Source organism: Necator americanus, chromosome III (genome assembly GCF_031761385.1).
Source record: "Necator americanus strain Aroian chromosome III, whole genome shotgun sequence".
Classification (NCBI taxonomy): domain Eukaryota; kingdom Metazoa; phylum Nematoda; class Chromadorea; order Rhabditida; family Ancylostomatidae; genus Necator; species Necator americanus.
The window spans coordinates 6,370,406-6,389,237 of NC_087373.1; the positions used below are offsets into that span (position 1 = coordinate 6,370,406).

Genomic DNA, 18,832 nt, shown 5'->3' on the forward strand with positions numbered 1-18,832 from the left:
AAGTAATACAGAATTTTCACCGGTACCTCGTTCAGATTTACACGCTCTGAGTGGAATTGCACCCTGGCACGTCTACAATTGGCTCCTCGAAAGTTTTCTTTAGAAGAAACAGCATATTCTTTCACGCTGTTGAGTGATGGGAATTCATATCTATAATTAATTTTAAGTTTTTGCTCTGAAATATTTTTCTGGAAGAAGATTTTGATTTTGAAGCTAATAGTGAGCCGAACGCTCCAAACCCGTATCAAAAAATCGCTCCGCTTATGCTACCAATTTGAGCGAAAAGGTCCTTCGTGCTGTGAATGTCTCCGAAACTTTGATCTTACATAAAATTTTACACAGTTGGATCGTCAGTGCTTTCTCCATGAAATCGAGGACAGTGACTGATCATTCAGTTGCAATTTTTTGGAATCAGAAATGGATAGATTGGGATGTGAAGAACAACTAAAAGTCAACCATAACTACCATTTCGTTTTCAGGCGATCGAACCAACTAAAGTTTTCCTGGTGAGGGAAATTCATGAGTGAGGTAGTAGTTTGAGACGGTATGAGAAGGGGAATACGACATGTGGTTGGGAAGCGAAGTGCAGATTGCAACCCGAGAGGATCGGTTTCCTTGAGAATCCAATCAGCGAAGCTGCTTCATGAACGCATCGGAGATGTCACCACTGATAAACAACCCCACAGCCACATCCTGGGCGTTCTTCATACGTTTATCAAACAGATAAAGAACTTACGTAATGTTATGAAGATCCTCTATCCACTTTCTTATCAGTGCCACATCAGTCTTTCCCCAAAACTTCTTTGCACTAAATTATATTCAAAATTAATTGAACTGAAGTGAATACAACAACAGTTCAGTGAGTTCGTTTTCTAGATCCTCAGCTCAGTCTACGTTTTCTACCGCTGTTGCTGCGAGGTTTTCAGGCACCTCCTTTATCTGCATGACGTTTCTGCTCTTTCGCCATCTTCAGAGGTCTCAATGGAGGTTATTTCGAACTATCCCACGCAGAGAAGACAAAAGCCGTATGAATTGAAACTAGTCTTACCATGTGTTCCACCGAATGTACAGCCGCTGGTGATCTCTACCCGTCGCTGCCCATTCTACCAACAAAAAGTGGATTGCTATGTAGGATCAGGATATAATATTTTATCTACGCACACGATATCGAGTAGTCATAGCTCGCACAACGATACAAGTACCAAGAACAATCAACAAACGTTTACTTCTTCCTTAGAAAGGTCTTCTTAAAATTTGTTTCCTCTTGGAACATTTTGTTTTTGGTGCAATCCGGTGGGACCCACTTAACAGCCAATGTGTCAAGCAGTTTCCGAAACTGTGACAACCTGATGTTGCACGTGTAGCTCAAATATTATAAGGTCGCTTGCGATCCTGCTCAGCTATAACAATTTGCTGGTACCTTTGGCAAGGACAAGTACGTGCTATTAGCAAACGCACATGACCTGTGAGATTAAAGGCATCACCAAACGAATCTGGGGTGGTACGAGTTTCAGGTGGGTTATGCCTATACGCGGTCGTAGATTGTGTGGAAGAGAGTGATTCCGTCCGTTTCTGGCTGTATCAGTTGGAAATGGACGACTCCGGAATGCTGTTTCTTATGACGGCTCATGCTGGAATGCGCAACGTTTGCGCTCTGCCCAACCCCCCGCGATTTGCGAAAATCCATTTGGACGAATCGCAGGCGGGGGCGGCACAAGGGTGGCGCACTGCAATTGAGGGCGTCGTAAGAAACAGCGTTCCGGAGTTGTCCGTTTTCACGGATACAGGGAGAAATGGACGAAATCATCCCCATCTCCATAATCTACGACCTCGTATACGAATACTCCACCTGAAATCCGTACCACCTCAGATTCAAGGGGTGATGCCTTTAATTTCAATTCTGTTGTCACTACCTTGAACTATTATCGAAACAATCATCTAGGGTTATTTGGTAAATAAGAGGATAAGCGTGAGATCGTCCCTATTAATCACTGTTTAGGTCTCTGGAGTTGGCGAAGAATCCGAAACCTTACGTAAATAGAGGTTCACCTAAAAACCTCGTAAGTGTACCAGTAAAAAAAGTATACAATAACTATTACATCATTCACACATACATATTTCCTTTTCTCTCTAACAACACTCCTACTACTGAAACATTATCTGGTCTATATTCATAAGGTGAACTGAAATACCTAGCTACTTTTTGTTTGTCACTTATTAAGTTGTGATGTTCATTTTGAACAATATTTAAAGGCACCATACCACAAATCTGGGGTGGTACGGATTTTAGGTGGAGTATCCATATACGGGGTCGTAGATTATGGAGACCGGGGTGGTTTCGCTCATCTCTCCCTGAATCACTGCAAGCACCCGACTCCTGAATGCTGTTTTGTACGATGCCTTCTATTGCAGTGCGCCACCCTTGCGCGCGTAGCGTCCCTTTCTGCCTATCGGGGCAGTTCGAATTGATTTCCGACAAATCGCAGGGTGGAGGCGGCGCAAGGGGTGGAGCGTTGCAATGGATGGCGTCGTACAATACCGCATTCTGGAGGCGGCTGTTTGCAGTGATGCAGGGAGAGATAAGCGGAACTTCCCCCGTCTCCATGATCTACGACCACGTATACGGATGCTCCACCTGAAATCCGCACCACCTCAAATTAGTGGCATACTGCCTTTAAGTTTCAGTAAGCATTCTGACCTGAACTCTTCTGCCAACTTTAGAACACATTTATCCAATGATTTATGATTGCAGTTCCAGTCATCGAGAAATCTCAACAAGTTCCCAAAATTCTTGTATAAATGATAATCTCTAAAACAAGTGTTTATTCCAAAATCGTTTTTATAAGGCATTGAAGTTGCAAGTAATCTTCATTTTTAGTAATGGAAAGTGACAATTTCACATCAAATAGAAAATTGAAGTGGCAAAGTTCCAGATTCTGCTTAGCTTAGCTTAGTGAAAATATTAGCAAAAATAGCTGGATTCTTTGTCTTACCTTTCAGTACGAAAATCGCTGAACAAGTCATGAGAATTTCCGAGTTGTATTGCGTTAGCCGGATAAAATGCAATATTTTCACCAATTACATGAAGAAGTTTCTGCGCAAAATATGATCTCCAAATGTCTGTGGCACTAAAAATGGTCGAAAATAAAGTCCACCTAGTAACACATTACAGGATACAAGTGTAACTTCTAAACTGATTAGGATTAGCTCTACAGAAAATAAATAAATCACAAAAATGAAGTGTACTTGCCGAAATGGCACAGACACCGGCAATGCAAGTGTGAAAAATGCTCGACGATGGAATAGAGTGTTCTGAGAATTCCATGGTGCGTATATTCCTGTAAAATTAAACGATTATACCGTGATATGTTTTTAACATTAAAAAAACTGTAGATACAAACACAGACCACTTGCAAGAGTTACAGGAGGAGTGAATCTGTTAAATTTTACGTCGACTCTGTCCTTTTCGTCGGCATGCGAGGCCCTAAATAAAGAAATGCGCTTTTATTTAGCTTAGGAAACCTTATAATATGATACAGGATGAGAGAATAAAATGTCTGGCGTTAATCAATCCGCTTGGGACTCTCGCCACCACGTTCACCTCAATTCAGAATCATTTAAGGTTCACGAACGTGTAACTGGCCTATACAATGACTTGCTGGGGCTAGCCGATGTGTCAAGTCATGTTTTTGATCTCCAGGACAAGTCTGCTACCAATTTATAGACCCCGCGGGAATGAAGGGCTTGGTGAGCATTAGGGCGGATTCGAACTCCCAATGGATCGTGCAGGCAGATGAACCTCTAACCGCTACACTGCAGAACGAAATTGCAGCAATTAAGGAGTCGGAGATGAAAGGGATATAGCCGGATACAGCTAAATAGTCGTAGTCCCTATTCTCAAGTTCCTGCAAGCCAGATCAACAGTGTTCAACCGTGCACTTCTCAGTTATGTATACCTGTAAAGAGCGTACAAATCGGAATCTCTGTGAACAAGTCCTTGCTGCACAATGGGAGTGCGCATCTGATGACATAGACAAGATCGCTCTGCACCATTTGTGTGGCTCTGAAAATATCCTTCTGACCCGTTTTAGATTTGAAGGAGGTAGCAAAGTCAGATTCTTCTTTCAACAAAGTTATTTTACACTTTTCCACTTTCGCATATTATTTACAGAACTAAAATTGCTTTATAATGTAATACAGCTAATTTAATAGAGTAGAAGACATAAAGAATGACCTGTATGTGCTCGATGGGAAATCCTCGAGGCCACATTTTTACATTTCCAAAAAACGAGTACGGGTTGAAAAGTTTTTCCGATGAAAACCTGTTCAGGAACGGACACATGTACGCGTATATCAGCAAGTACTATAGATTTCACAACGATTACAACTAACACTCACTTTTCGTTAAAATTATTCCTTTTTCTTTCTGGAGGACGGCAACCGTAGCGTAATCCACTCGTTTCGTTAGAATATTCGAATTGCTCCAGTCCAAGTCCTAAAAACAGGGAATTTATAAGTCGGATGACGGAAAAAAGTAGTGCATTTCACGCGGAGCATCTATATTCCTTCGGATATTCTATAGAACCTGCTTTAATTAACTTAGAACTGCCCACGAAAGTAGTTACAGTATCCATTGCAACAAAATTCGCGCTTCTTTGTATATTTCAGAAACTTGCGAAAGTTCATCCTCACTCTTTGCCGAGTCTTTGCCAAATATCTCTTTCATAGCTGCCATAGTTTTTCATCCTACAGTACAAATAACAGAAGTCGTCCAAGAGTCCGATAGATTGTTCCTCCACCCTGATTCCCTCGAGAATGAGACCCTCGAGAAGACTCATATCTGCTTGGATTCATCAGGACGGAGCACAGCCCGCAGACTGCAACTAATACAAGGTTAACAACATGTTGTAACTTTGGGCGAATACTAGAAGCGAATCTTACTACATCGTCGGCGTACTCGAGAACTACCAAGAGACGTGGAGACGGTGCTAAAATGACAACGGTGGGACACTGTCAACAATTCTTCGCAATACGTCATCGACGGGAAAGTTGGACAGAAAGGGTCTCACCACGATCCCTTGCCTCACTTCAGTATCCACTTCGAACGGTGTGGTACATTCTGCTGGTGTTCAAACCACAGCCGTTGTTCTTCCATTCAGGTTGTTAGTTAGGCGTATGAATTTTCCTTGAACTCTACCGGCGCAAAGCACCTTGATAAAACAGCCGCAATGAGGGGAGTCGAAGGCAGATCCGAACTCCAAAAAAAGCTAACCGTTGAGCCTTAGTTGAATCACTCTCCTCACCTGATCAATCTTCGATCGACCAGGGCAAAAGTCGACATGTTCGTCACTAATGGTTTCTCCTCGATGTCGGGTTAGCCATCCAAGATAATCCACTCCAAAGCTTTGTACATAACGCACAACAAATAGGTTCCTCGATAGTTCCCAGGATCCGTCTTGTGGAAGGGAATTATGATAGCGTGTCTCCACAAGTCAGGTATGTTTTGTCTATCCATATTGAACGGATGATCTTTGTCATCTCACGAATCCCAGGAGGAAGGGATTTCAGCATTTCTGCACTAATTCCATCGTCTCCGTCAAACTTCACATTCTTCATTTCTTGAATACAGACGAGAACTGTTGACTTCGTCGGTGGTTTTTCGTTGACCGCAGTGTATGTCTGTCTTTGACCATGCACGAGGACACAGACTGACGATGCTTGTCGCTTCAATAAGGTGTTGAGATATTCCCTCCAGATGGGCAGGGTTACCTAAGTAACATTCCGTTGGCAGTTTTCAGGACCTCTTCATCTTGCTCCTATACTGCCTTAGCAGGGTATAGGCTTTTCTCGAGATTTTGTGCTCCCACGCCCTCTCAAACTCTTTCGTCCATTCGTTCTCAAAATTACGTTTCAGCTGACGACGCATCCTCCTTCCTCTCCTGGCTAAAGCCACCAGTAGTGCGGGCAACACATACAGAATAGTACGTGCACATTGTCTCTGAAGATACAAAGACGAACTTCTTCCTATAAAAGCAAATTTTTTTTGCAACATCCTGAATGCACTCTTTCTGGTCCGGAATCCAATATTGACAATCATTAGTGGAACCTCCTTCTGCATTCCTAGTTTTTCAGACATGCCAGGACCAGCTTCGGTTGATGTTGAGCTCCACGACTGCTTTTTTTAGAACCGTGTCACAAAGCTGAGAAGTGGGCGGTGATCGGAATCGAATGCGACGTCTCGGACCATTATAGAATTTGGAATATCTGAAAAGGAATGCTCTTTGTCAGGAAATAATCGAGCTGTAGCTTTAGAGTCGGCCTAGATCTTCCACCTCTGCTGCTCTTCTGGCGTTAATGGGGTACTCTCTTGCCACAGATGGTGTCAATGATTATTCTTAAACGTGGAAGCAGTGATGAGGTTCGTCTGCTCGCAAAAGTCTATCATACGATTTCCGTTTTCTGAAATTCGCTCAATGAAGCATTTTCCAACCACATCGGATTGTTGTTTAAGTTCCATTTCTGCGTTCGCATCCGATAATTACCGTCTGTTGGCTTGGTAATTTGGATATCAACGTATTGAGTTCGTAATGAAACGCGTCCTTGTAAGTTGTTGTCGTGTCGTTCAGCGGTTTCTCTAGGTGCGTGAGCACTTACAATCCAGGGTTTAAGTTCTCTGCAATCCCGCAATCGTGCGAAGAATTCTGACGACGTTGAACCAGACTCGTCTCCGAGTTGTTGTAGTCGTTTCTAACAGCTATTCCGCCGTTCCCTACTTTCCCTTCATCAGCATCGCCATAGTAGATTGTGTAATCGTCGATACTGATGAGCGGGCGATCCTTGATGCCTGTTTCCTGCAGCGCAGCAAACGATGCATGCAGATATCGCAGAAGTCTGGACAGAGCGGCCTGTTGGAGTTCACTTGAAAACGACTGACAGTTCAATATTACGAGTTCATTCGACCTTTCAGTGTATGGGCTCTGGCATGGTGCTTGACAACAACACCTTTCTGCAAGGTATGGGAAGCTTTCGCTGTATTACAGTGCAGGTTACACTGCTCGTACGCTCCTAAGGAGTATGCAGAGATGCCTAATTGCGTTTATTAAAGCAGGGCCACCACATGCAGCTAACTTATCAGACTTATACGTATACGTGACCTCAAAAATAACTCCAACCTGCGGCTGATTTTAGTCAAGTGTAGTTCCGCAATAGGTATTGGGAATAGGAAATTCTGTAGATTGCTGAGAAAAAAAAAACAGAAAACCTGCTGCATCACGATTCTTGCTACTGCTGCATCGTAATGCGCTGTAATCGCAAGAAAAAAAAAGATGTTGGGTACTTGCGTGTAGTGATGCAGTTTTCAAACTCCTTCAAAACTCTTCAAAGTTCTAGTCGCAAATAAAATGGTCTAAGACATCTTGACTAGACTTAAGAGAATATCACTGAAATATGTTTAACAGTGCACCATAAGGCTTTTTGTCATCATCCGTGTCGTATATCCATTCTGCTCCATTTGCAATTGCATATAGGTATCCAATATTTTTTCGCGCATACGAATTATATGGAAGAGAGTCCATAATCCGATAACCTGCAATATCAACCATCAGGTCAACTTCTTTTTCCAGCAATTCGTCGACTGGTAAAAGAAATTCATGCTTGCCCAGCTTTTTCTGGTCTTCTATACTTAGGAAGTGAGCTCCTTCCACATACCAATCTTTTGGCGTCCTTACGTCTGCTACCACAACTAGTGCCCAATTAGGAATGCGAGAGAGACGCTGAATTTCAAAATCCAATCAAATTCATTTTCGATTAATACGAATTTCTTTGATACGAAAAAGAAAACTTTTCTAAAGACCAAATCTTTGGTGAAAAATAGAATTTTCACAGCCAAACGCCAGTACAACAACGCGTATGAAAAGAAAAAGACAAGTGTTAAAAGATCGGAGTAAGCGGGAAACTGTACAAGAGGTCCTCGTAGATTTTTCCCGAGTGTCGTCAAGACGTAACACATTCTGTGGGCAAGAGACAGGGAGAACAACATTCCACTTTATTTTCTCGTTTATGGGAATAGAGACAGCGTAAACACTTTTTTAGCTGTGGTAACGCAGACAACCATGTAGTTGTGAGGAAATATGAAAAGAAGAATACGTGGGAGAAAATTATTAAAACTACTGAATAAAACAGAACAATAAGTGTTATAACTACAAAATGCAAGCCTATGTACAGTATGCGAATAGAATTGAACCTGTACATGACATCTGAATGATTTCCTCGTCACTTTCAAAGAAGAGATGTGCATTATGAAAAGCTATCTCAAATCTGTAACCTTACCAGAAGTAAGGGGACTCTTTCGGGGAAGTATGGGAAAGTATACATCTGATTGCTTCATTTTGTGCATATTAAATTCCTCGCTGAGAACTAGAAGCAAGAAAGGAAGATCTCCGTCAGAAAATTTCAGTGAATGTGCCTGAGTTTTCGAAGCAGTTCAGGAGGTCGAGAATTTCGTATATCCTAGTCGGGTTAAAGGAATTCGAATAAAAGCTAGCGACGACGACGAATCTCCTTGGGATACAATTCTGCAAATTGCTCTGTTAAGAGATGACCTGAGGATAAAAAATACGAAACTTTCGTTTCGAAACAGTAAGGAGAAAGCAAAGTTAACCTCCTCTACTTCAGTGATCGTCTAATAAGATGCGATAAAAGCCTCGTAGCAGTATGGTGTGTCCGAAATACACCAGTAGGATTAGTGATTACTATATCGCACAGCTTTTTGAAGGTACCGATTTGTTGAGTATGAAGATAATAAAGCGAAAGCTATCCAAATGACATAAATCGCAGATAATGGAAAGAATAAGACACTATGAGAGTTGCGTGAAAGTTAGACCTTCCTTGAATCTTGGATTAGAGATCGCAACTTGTCGATAGTCTAAATGAAGCAAGAGCCAATTTCGTAAACAATCTTTACTCTTGCTTCAATTTGACTATCGACAAGTTGTAATCACTGTGAGAGTTGAACATTAAATGATGACTACATCCCTCCTGTATCTATACGGAGTGAACTATAAAATGTGTTAATGCAATAACGTCCCAGCATTCGTCTTTGCGTCGTACCCGGCTTAAAGGCATCACTCCACAAATCCGGGGTGGTGCGGATTTCAGGTGGGGAGTTTCTATACGAGGTCGTAGATTATGGAGAGGAGAGTGATTCCGTCCATTTCTTCCTAATTGCCGTAAAAACGGCCCGCAAGGTGCGACGCATGCACAAGGCTGGCGCGCTCCAATCGAACTTGTTGTAGAAAATAGCGCGCCGGAGCGCTCAAAGCTGTATCTTCCGGGCAGTTTTTTACGGTAATCAGGAACAAATAGACGGAATCACCCTACTTCCATAATCTATGACTCAGTATAGGCATAACACACTTAAAACCCCCACCACCCCAGATTCGTGGGGTGATGCCTTTAACTAACGGCACATGGAGATCTTGAGTAGAATTTTTCGAAAATGTCGTAGGTCAGAACTCTCACCTTAGATAGTGAGTTAAGCTCACTTTAGGTAGCTATTGGGAACTTTCGTAAGGTGAATAGAACCCACTCTTTGTGCACTCAAGTGAATAATCAACTTTCGATTTACTTCCTAACATAGGGTGGCCCGTAAGTCATTGCATAGGCCAACAGGCGTTCTGGGATGACTCATCCCAAGCGGATTGATACTCCAGAGAATTTATCCTTCAATACTCTCTGCTCTAGTCTACCGATAGCATCGTGAGCAGCACAAATTCGGCCGCTGGTTCCCCAAGACAGTACCCAAGTTGAAGCCACGTCGCCTCAAGACTATTTAATGTACCTTGATCTCTTCTGTTGGATGTTGAACCGTAGTTACGACGATCCATTTCTTTGAATTGCTATTCTTTTGAAAAATCTTACTCCTAAAAGATCCGGAATCAACAACACAGATTTCATTAGAGAGTAAAAATCCTCACCTTACTAAAATTGTAGGCCATTTCTGCAGCCCGCCTATCGGACCTAATATGTGCTCAACGAACAAGAACACTACTGTGAGTGAAAGAAGCATAAGGAAACCAGTACTTAGTCTTGACATCACCCTATAATAAAACGAACAACACTCTTTTCGATATCAATTGAAGTTGTTAAATCTTCTTAAAACGAGGTTAACCACGTTTCAAACACGAACGCTAATATGCTCGCATGTCTGTGTTCGTGTTTGAAATGCATGTTTCACATTCTCATTTCTCCTGAAAAAAAAGAAGTTACATTGAAATTAGAAGAACAACGTTAAACATGACAAGCAGTTTGTTGTATTTTCATCTATTCTACACCTTAGTATAGTAATATTCAAGTATTTTGTTAAAGGCATCACCCCACGAATCTGAGGTGGTACGGATTTTAGGTGGAGTATTCGTATAGTTATTCGGCATAGTAGATTATGAGAAGGGGGTGATTCAGTCCATTTCTTGCTAAATGCCGTAAAAAAACGGCCCGGAAGATGCGGTGCGTGCACGCGGGTGGCGTGCTCCAATCGAACTTGTTGTCGAAAATAGCGCGCCAGAACGCTCGAAGCCGTATCTTCCGGGCCGTTTTTTACGGCAATTAGGAAGAAATGAACAAAATCACCCTTCTCTCCATAATCTACGATCTCGTATACAAATACTCCATCGGAAATCCGTACCACTCGATTCGTGGGGTGATGCCTTTAAATCCTTTTACAATGACGTCATCTTTGTCATAATGACAAGGCGGGAACCTTCCCTACTGCAATGAGATTGCAGACATGGACCAGGATCTAGTTCGTTTTAACTCAACCACCTCATCAGTGAACGCATATGCACAAAAATAAGTGACTATGAGTCAAATTCCAAGAGAAACTCTGGTACGTTGAATATGTTATGCGGTGTGCTAAATAATATTCGTTAAGATGCAGAGCGCAGCACAGAGAGAAATCACCAAACATACCTCTTTGTTTAGCAAGTTTTAGAGCGCACTGTCCTTATTTATACTCCACATAATCTTTGTTTACGCCATAAGAAAACATTATTGACTACTTAGGGAATTCTGTGAGTGCAAGGAAACAACTTTGCACTGTCAGTTGTGGCTCTTCCTAGTTCCAAAGTCCCACCGAACGCCTTATCCTCTTGTCTATGCCGCTCTTAGAAATATTCGTTACTCCATTGTAATTGATGACAATTAGCGTCATCTATAGCAGAAGCAAGCAGAACCCGTCGGATTCCGACGGGGCCCGAGTTCGACGATGACGCACAGTTCACGATCTTTAATTTGACCGTATTGAATTCCTCAATGGGATAAGTTTCCAAGTCAAGTCCCAAGCAATTTCACTCTTTGACACCGCAAATGTTCCTCTGTTTTAGCCGATGCAGCAAAATATGCTGTGCTGAAACTCTTGAGAAATGTGCCCGAATTGTTTCCATGAATATAATATAAGTTCACTGGCAGATTTATTGCAAAAAGAAAACCGACCAAAAGCTACCAACAAAGAAGACCCTGTAAAAACAACTATAAACAACTAGAGGGTTACAACAGAAGTTGACTCTCCTACACAACTTGAGCGGCAGTGAGTTCAAGAGCTACAAGTGACTATAATCGCTGAGATGATACATTTTTGCAACTTCACACGTCTCAGTATTATTTTGTCAGGGACAACTAAACTCCTCGCATTAAAATCTGGAATATAGCGGATTCGAGAAATCAAAACATCCGGTGCGCTCTCACAATTAGTAGATTTTTGTTTTGCTGTTGGCGTCTCCTAATATTGACTGAAAACTATTGGATGGAAGACTGGATTGCTCAGAAATGTTTTCTACTGGTCGGCAACGTTTGTTTTCGGTTGAATTATTTTGTATACCAAAGGTTTGGAACGTGTACAACAGAATGTAAAAGTATAGGGGAGATCTTCTTTTTCCCCTTGTCGTAATTTGCATCATAGAACAACACATATTTATTTAGTCATAAGCGTACATATCTGCCCATATAGATACGAACTTTTCTCTTGGATCTTTGTTCAACTTATCTCAAACACAACTGACCTCTTTCACAACGCTGTTCGTCCTCATTCTAAGTGCTAACGCACTTTTTCAAAAGAATTTTGGAACAACACTATAGAAATGGACGGAATCACCCTCCTCTCCATAATCTGCTATCCCGTATAAGAATGCTCCAAGTGAAATCCGTGCCACCTCAGATTCGTGGGGTGATGCCTTTAATAGAACCTTCCAGAAAAAGGTTATTGCATAAACTGAATTTGATGCTAGTGAGCAGTCAAATGGGCGAACTTTCATTGGAACGTTTGAGTTGGAGGTATTTTCATCCTTTTTTTTTTTGAAGTACTGACTTTTGTAAAAGAGAACAGCGTAATTCTGCTTGCAAATATCTCAGAGGTAACTCGTCACAAATATTTCATTCAGAGATCTCTTGGTCGAGTACTCTACATGATTGCACAAACTGTTAGAACTCTGAGTATTGCCCATGTTCGACTGTCTTTGAATCTCGGCATGTTGAAGCGAAGTTTTTAACTGATTTCCTTGAGCTGTAGCCAAGATTGGTATTGTTCGCCTTTATTAAACAACGGCTAACGTTTCGGCGTTATCGCCTTCGTCACAACCTGAAAAATCCAAAGCCATTAGTGATTTATCCCCTCAAGCGCCCCATCACCCTACCGAAAGCATCCGAACGCAACAGCAACACATTGGCTAGTGCTTACCTCATTAGCTAGACTTGTTAACGCAGCAGACCACCACGTACCACAACTACGAGAACTGTTAGAACTCTATTTTTTTCTAAACTCTATTAAAAAAAAACGAAGCTAGCGTAAGAAAGAAAGATGTGGAGATATCAGAAGAGGAATTTCTACAACGATTTGCTGCCAATCAAACCATGCATGACCTACCTACTGCAAAAATGATACAAAATGCTTGGAAAATCTTTTATAAAACATCTGAAGAAACAATAAAATTTCAACAGCACAAAAGACCTCAGCTTAGACAATGCTTCGAAGTTTAATAGATAATAATTTTGGGAGAACTTAAATTATCTGATGATGATTTAAGACTTGAGTTTCTCTTTTTCTCATCGCTTCTGACTAGTTGTAATCATTTTCCTTCCTTTTTTTCTTTTCTTCCTACGCCCAATAAATTTGACCAGAACGTTGACACCACACTGGCACAAAAACTGGAAAATATGAGCTGCAATTTAAAACCAATTTTGAATACATGTTATAAAGCCGTAACAAATTACGTTACGAACAAAGCTCCATATCCAAAGAAAAGATTAAGACATATTTGTTCCTCGCAACGTAACACGTTTATTTTCTTACATCAAGGCTTCTATGATGAGTTCGCTCACTGCTGAGGTTGCCTAATTAAAGGCATCACCCCACGAATCTGAGGTGGTGCAGATTTCAGGTGGAGTATTCGTATACGGGATCGTAGATTCTGGAGAGAGGGGGTGATTCCGTCCATTTCTTTCTAATTGCCGTAAAAAATGGCCCGGAAGATGCGGTGCGTGCACAAGGCTGGCGCGCTCCAATCGAACTCCTTGTAGAAAGTAGCGCGCCGGAACGCCCGAAGCCATATTTTCGGGGCCATTTTTACGGCAATTAGGAAGAAATGGACGGAATCACCCCCTCTCCATAATCTACTATCCCGTATACGAATACCACCTGAAATCCGTACCACCTCAGATTCGTGGAGTGATGCCTTTAAACTATTGCAGCAGAAGAATTGCAAAATAAAATGAATTTGAAGGGTGAGCTCGCCCAGCACTCAACTTTTCCACCACATTCAGAACAACACCGACGAACACTTGATTGTTCGAATGACTTGCAACCAAATACTTTAGTCGACTTATTGAGTCGTGACCTAGTTTTGGTCCAAATGTATCTGTGATCCTTTTCAGTCACTCTCCTCACTAAAATAATGATGAAGTCAGGCACCGACGAAATTTTCTAATTTGCAAAGGTTCTTGCGGTTTAAATCAGTAGAGGGAACCTGATCAACCTTTAAAATGGATGAATCAACTTTTAAATGAATAAATCGTTGCCTCAGGCATAAATTATGTGCGAACTCAATAGTAACCGAGAAAATAAATTTATTTTTAAAGCTTTTTGGAAGGGAACATAATTACTTACCGTTTGCGCGTCATTTTATCTACAAACTCGCTGAACTTTATAGGATGCAATCCAATAAGATCCGCATAATATAAATTAGCCCATAAACCGCGGAAGTCCATCAAATCTTGGAATAGTCTGACTGATGAATTGCTTGAATAGTTGATTCTGAAGCATTTAACAGGTAACAGTCAAATGTCACAACTACCGACGATTGACTTTTGATCCTTCATAAAATTTCTCCTGAATAGCAATATTTGTGCGGAAATCTTATCAGCTTACTGCGATATTCTGAACCTTCCCAGGAACGTTCATTAGTGAATTTACACTCAAGAAATATGTTTTAACTAATGGTTCTGATATCTTTCTATGATCTATGATCTATCCTTCTATGATGGAGAGTTGGTATGAAAAGGTGATTTTTCAAGAGCCGGCACCAAATGAGTTCAATCGGATGGGCACGATGCTCCTTCGTTTCGAGGAAGCAGTGACAGAGGGAGTGTTTGAGAAGAAGAGAGAGAAGAGAGCGTTGCGACTGACGCGTTGCGTTCATCAAGCTGAACATCTTTGGCGTCGACTATAGAAAATCTGTTGAAATCGAATCAGAAGCAATAAGCGAGTCAGGATTTCTTTATATCATCCAAGAGGCTCAAGCAAAACCCAGTATTTCTCAAAGAAGACCTTCTTGTCCAGCACACTCTTCATTGTTTAAAAGCTATAGCACAGGCTGTGGTGGACCTCCAGCGAGAGTTATCATTTTGAACCAAGTTATGTCAAAATGTCTTGGGTCATTAGGAATAATAAGACTAGTAGCGGTCAAGCTGTAAGTTAAAGTTACAATTTCTAAAATTAGTGAGGTCTTATTTTGCCCTCGTTCATTAATCAATAAGATTACTTTTTCTGAAGATAAGTCCTGAGAGTCACAAACAAAAATGTAAGACTTAAAATTTTATGACGACGAAGTTAGTCATGGTTGCTACAAAAAAAAAAAAGGACATGTGCTCTCCGAGTGAATGCGCAATCCGTTCGCCTGTACTGTAATCTCCGTCAGAAGATCTCCTAACAGAAAAATCTATTTTGAAGGAATAGTGCACGCTCTTGCGCATCTTTTTTTTTTGCAACTTTCAAATCCGCTCTATCGTGCATTATTGTGGAACTTACCCTTGATGTGGAACAGTATAAAGGTACTTTGAAATAGCGATTTCATGAAATACATTCGCTTCAAAGAAGATCTCCATCAATCCAGCATGATAATCCAATAAATGAGCTGGTATGTAGTACCTAGAAATAGAAAATAACATCACTCCATAACTAATGATATTTACTTCTCTAAAATAGTTTGGTAGCGCTGCTAAGGAAGGAGGTTGGTGACTAGAATACAAACGACGTGGTGCACAATCGAAGGTTCGTGTGTGTTCTGCTCGGTTGACCGCGATACGTCCGGTGACCGAACTCTCAGAAGACGAGAAGAGAAGAAGAGAATTTACGTTTGCAATAAACTCGAAAATGATCAAAACGAAAGTCGGAGTACGTATAATAGGAATTCCCTATATGGGGTGATCGCTGCATTTCGCGGTGCAGCTTAAAGGCATCACCCCACGAATCTGAGGTGGTACGGATTTCAGGTGTAGTATTCGTACACGGGAGCGTAGATTGTGGAGAGAAGGGTGATTCTGTCCATTTCTTCCTAATTGCCACAAAAAAAAGCCCGAAAGATACGGCTTCGGGTGTCTCGGCGCGCTACTTTCCACAAGGAGTTCGACTGGAGCACGCCAGCCTTGTGCACGCGCCGCATCTTCCGGGATGTTTTTTACGGCAATTAGGAATGGAATGGACGGAATCACCCCCTCTCCATAATCTACTATGCCGTATACGAATACTCCACCTGAAATCCGTACCACCTCAGATTCGTGGGGTGATGCCTCCAAATCGGCTAGTACTCTCTAAGTAAGTAATAACTCACAAATCACTCATTGACCAACCATCTCTCGTTGTTAGATGCTCAGATGCTGTCACACCAGTCATCATGTTTGATGCCAACTTAATTATATCAAACGGTATAAGAGAGAAGTTGTCCCATTCTCAAGGACAATATAGAACAAATTTTATATGAATTAATGCGACTGACCCCGTCAGCGTATTGCTTCCATACCGCCTGTACAGCTGCATCGTTTTTATATTTCTCTTCAAATAATGTTCTCGCCTTTTTTACAGCTGTCATACCTAAATTTTTTCTCGGCTGTAAAAAAAAGAGAACAACCAAGATAGGAATAAAAAAAGACTCAAAATTTATTGAGGAGACTGAGGAAATAAGAATTATGTTCAATCCAGGATGAGTAACAGCAGAACATTAAGAAAATCAAAAAAAGTTCCTTATCTACAGTATATTGAGCGCAAGCAGTGAGATTCTTTGCCATATCCCTATACCTGTAGTCGGGTCAAAAGGAGGTGAAGCACGGCGCGGTTGCGTAAGCGGCTGCGTTCGAAGCAGCCCAGTGGAGCGTAGCGGAGATCGTGTCGGAACCCTTATTACCACCACCCTTCGCTGCAGTTTGCGATGGTCCCACCACGATTCCAACTGTTCTCTCCGCCGCACCGCTTCGACCGCAACTGCACCGTGCCTCATGTCCTTTTGACCCTACTATAATGTTCGCCCTGAAGATCGCAATGCATTCGAAACCATCAACAGACTTGCTCTGCCCAAAGAACTACCACTGCAGCTTACTCTTGGAAAATCGAAAGGTAATCTTTCGTCTGGACGAATAGAACCACCGGTGCCAACAACTGGTTGAACTTCTTTTTTTTTTAGCACTTTCAAAAGTTCGATCTTTCATGACTTCCTAATGTTTTCAAAACTTCGCAACCAATTTGTGAGGAAGTCACTTAGGAAGTCACTGTCACAAAATGCACGCGAACAAAGAAACAGAGTAGACGGCGTGATATGTTTACCCATTTCAGATGGCCACCAAATTCCACTTTCATTTTGAGCACTAATTCCAATCGAGTGCACAGTACTGTTCAAATCTACACTATGCCAAAAATTAAACGTAGTGTCGTCTGCCATCACAAAATATCCTAAAATAGAGAACAAAAAAACAACACTGAAAGCTAGCCACAAAAGGTAATGCCGAGTTATGCATTATTTTAGAAAAATCAATAACCTAAGACATTTTGAAGCAGCAAATCCTTGACTTTTGACAAACAGTAGTAAGCAAAATAGCCCGCGTTCATTTCATGTTTTGACAAATGAATGTAGTTGAGGGGGTGCAGTATTTTTGGAAAATCTGGAAACGATTTGAATAGACGACGATTCGTTGAATGTGTCTTGTACGAATCACCTTTTTGATCGTATTCTTTCGGAAACCATGATCCACAGAATATCGTCACACCAAAGTAGGGCTGGTAAAGCCGTTGTATTAACCCAATAGTTCCGTTCATAGGGTAATTATATGTTACAACCAGCACCTATAAATACAATGACGATAGACATTACTTTGATCCATGTAGTCCACCACCGTAGAATTCCACAATTAATTTCTTCCGCCAAATCTATTCGTGTGGAAAGGCGGGGGCATAGTGACTCAGGGGAAAAAATCGTGCGAAACTACTCATCAGTTCCTGTTTTTTCTTAACTAAATCCAATGTGACAATGTAAGAATGTAGTGTTGCTTCAATATAGCGAAAAGTGAATTATTTGAATCCGTCAAAGCAGATAAAGATGTGCTCACAATTAATCTGTGCTGAACTGTATCTCGTCTATTATACATATCTTAAGTTTTAAATGATATGCTAAGACAACTAATAACTATTTTAAATTAAAAAATTGAGCAAGAAATGGTACTGACCGTATTTTCGAGATCTGTTAGCACAGTGTGATTGGTATGCGCATCATTAAGCTGTTCCGGTGATGGCAACATGTGAAGAAGTTCTGAATGATTAAGCATTTCATTCGTATGGTTATCGTATTCCACTTATGGCATTTCTTAAAGGCATCAACCACGAATCTGGGGTGGTACTGATTTCAAGTGGAGTATCCGCATACGAAGGTCGTAGATTATGGAGACCGGGGTGATTCCGCGCATCTCTCCCTAAATCACTGCAGGCCTCTGAATGCTGTTTTGAACGATGCCTTCTATTGCAGCGCGCCACCCTCGCACGCGCAGCGTCCCTTACTGCCTATCGCTGCCTGCGTCATCGATCAGAGGTTCGGATTCGCCCTCGTGCTCGCCAGGCCTTTCTTCTCTCCGTGGTCGATAAATAAGTAACAGAATACGTGCTGGAGGATAAAAATGCCGACCTGACGTCGCAATCGGTCCACCTCCGCAATTCATTGTATACGCCAGTTACACATTCGTGAATCTCAAGCGATTCCGAATTGAAGTGATCGTGGGGGCGCATTCCAAGTGGATCGGGTGACGTCAGACACTCTATGCATTTTATTCACAGGGTAATTGCAATCAGGGAACCTGGTAAACAGAATACTGCCTATCGGGGCAGTCCGAATTGATTTTCGACGACTCGCAGGGCGGAGGCGGCGCAAGGGGTGGAGCGTTGCAATAGATAGCGTCGTGCAAAACGGCATTCTGGAGGCGGCTGTCTGCGGTGATTCAGGGAAAGATGAGCGGAACCACCCCGGTCTCCATAATCTGCGACCCCGTACACGGATACCCCACCTGAAATCCGCACCACATCAGATTCGCG

The 18,832-nt window shown here is 41.8% G+C and overlaps 1 protein-coding gene across 7 annotated transcripts in view; it reads right to left on the bottom strand.

The window, feature by feature from the left end:
• The window catches only part of RB195_008758 (uncharacterized protein), a gene marked incomplete at both ends in the record, with an annotated part of 52,559 nt that overhangs the window by 22,840 nt on the left and 10,887 nt on the right, over positions 1–18,832 (bottom strand). For 4 of the 7 annotated variants that reach the window (XM_064195414.1, XM_064195415.1, XM_064195413.1 and 1 more), the window contains 21 exons: positions 27–150; positions 737–808; positions 2,699–2,809; positions 2,994–3,128; positions 3,251–3,338; positions 3,408–3,484; positions 3,957–4,063; positions 4,235–4,322; positions 4,399–4,495; positions 7,463–7,585; positions 7,658–7,772; positions 9,839–9,920; positions 9,975–10,097; positions 14,153–14,299; positions 15,293–15,412; positions 16,095–16,171; positions 16,260–16,354; positions 17,081–17,206; positions 17,293–17,415; positions 17,470–17,596; positions 17,977–18,059. In XM_064195414.1, coding sequence (XP_064046555.1) covers positions 27–150; positions 737–808; positions 2,699–2,809; positions 2,994–3,128; positions 3,251–3,338; positions 3,408–3,484; positions 3,957–4,063; positions 4,235–4,322; positions 4,399–4,495; positions 7,463–7,585; positions 7,658–7,772; positions 9,839–9,920; positions 9,975–10,097; positions 14,153–14,299; positions 15,293–15,412; positions 16,095–16,171; positions 16,260–16,354; positions 17,081–17,206; positions 17,293–17,415; positions 17,470–17,596; positions 17,977–18,059 — 2,240 coding nt within the window. Of the gene's footprint in view, positions 1–26; positions 151–736; positions 809–2,698; positions 2,810–2,993; positions 3,129–3,250; positions 3,339–3,407; positions 3,485–3,956; positions 4,064–4,234; positions 4,323–4,398; positions 4,496–4,692; positions 4,736–5,903; positions 6,025–6,144; positions 6,265–6,654; positions 6,989–7,462; positions 7,586–7,657; positions 7,773–9,838; positions 9,921–9,974; positions 10,098–14,152; positions 14,300–15,292; positions 15,413–16,094; positions 16,172–16,259; positions 16,355–17,080; positions 17,207–17,292; positions 17,416–17,469; positions 17,597–17,976; positions 18,060–18,832 lie in introns of those variants that run through there. The other 3 variants (XM_064195411.1, XM_064195410.1, XM_064195412.1) reach the window with 3 other exon arrangements.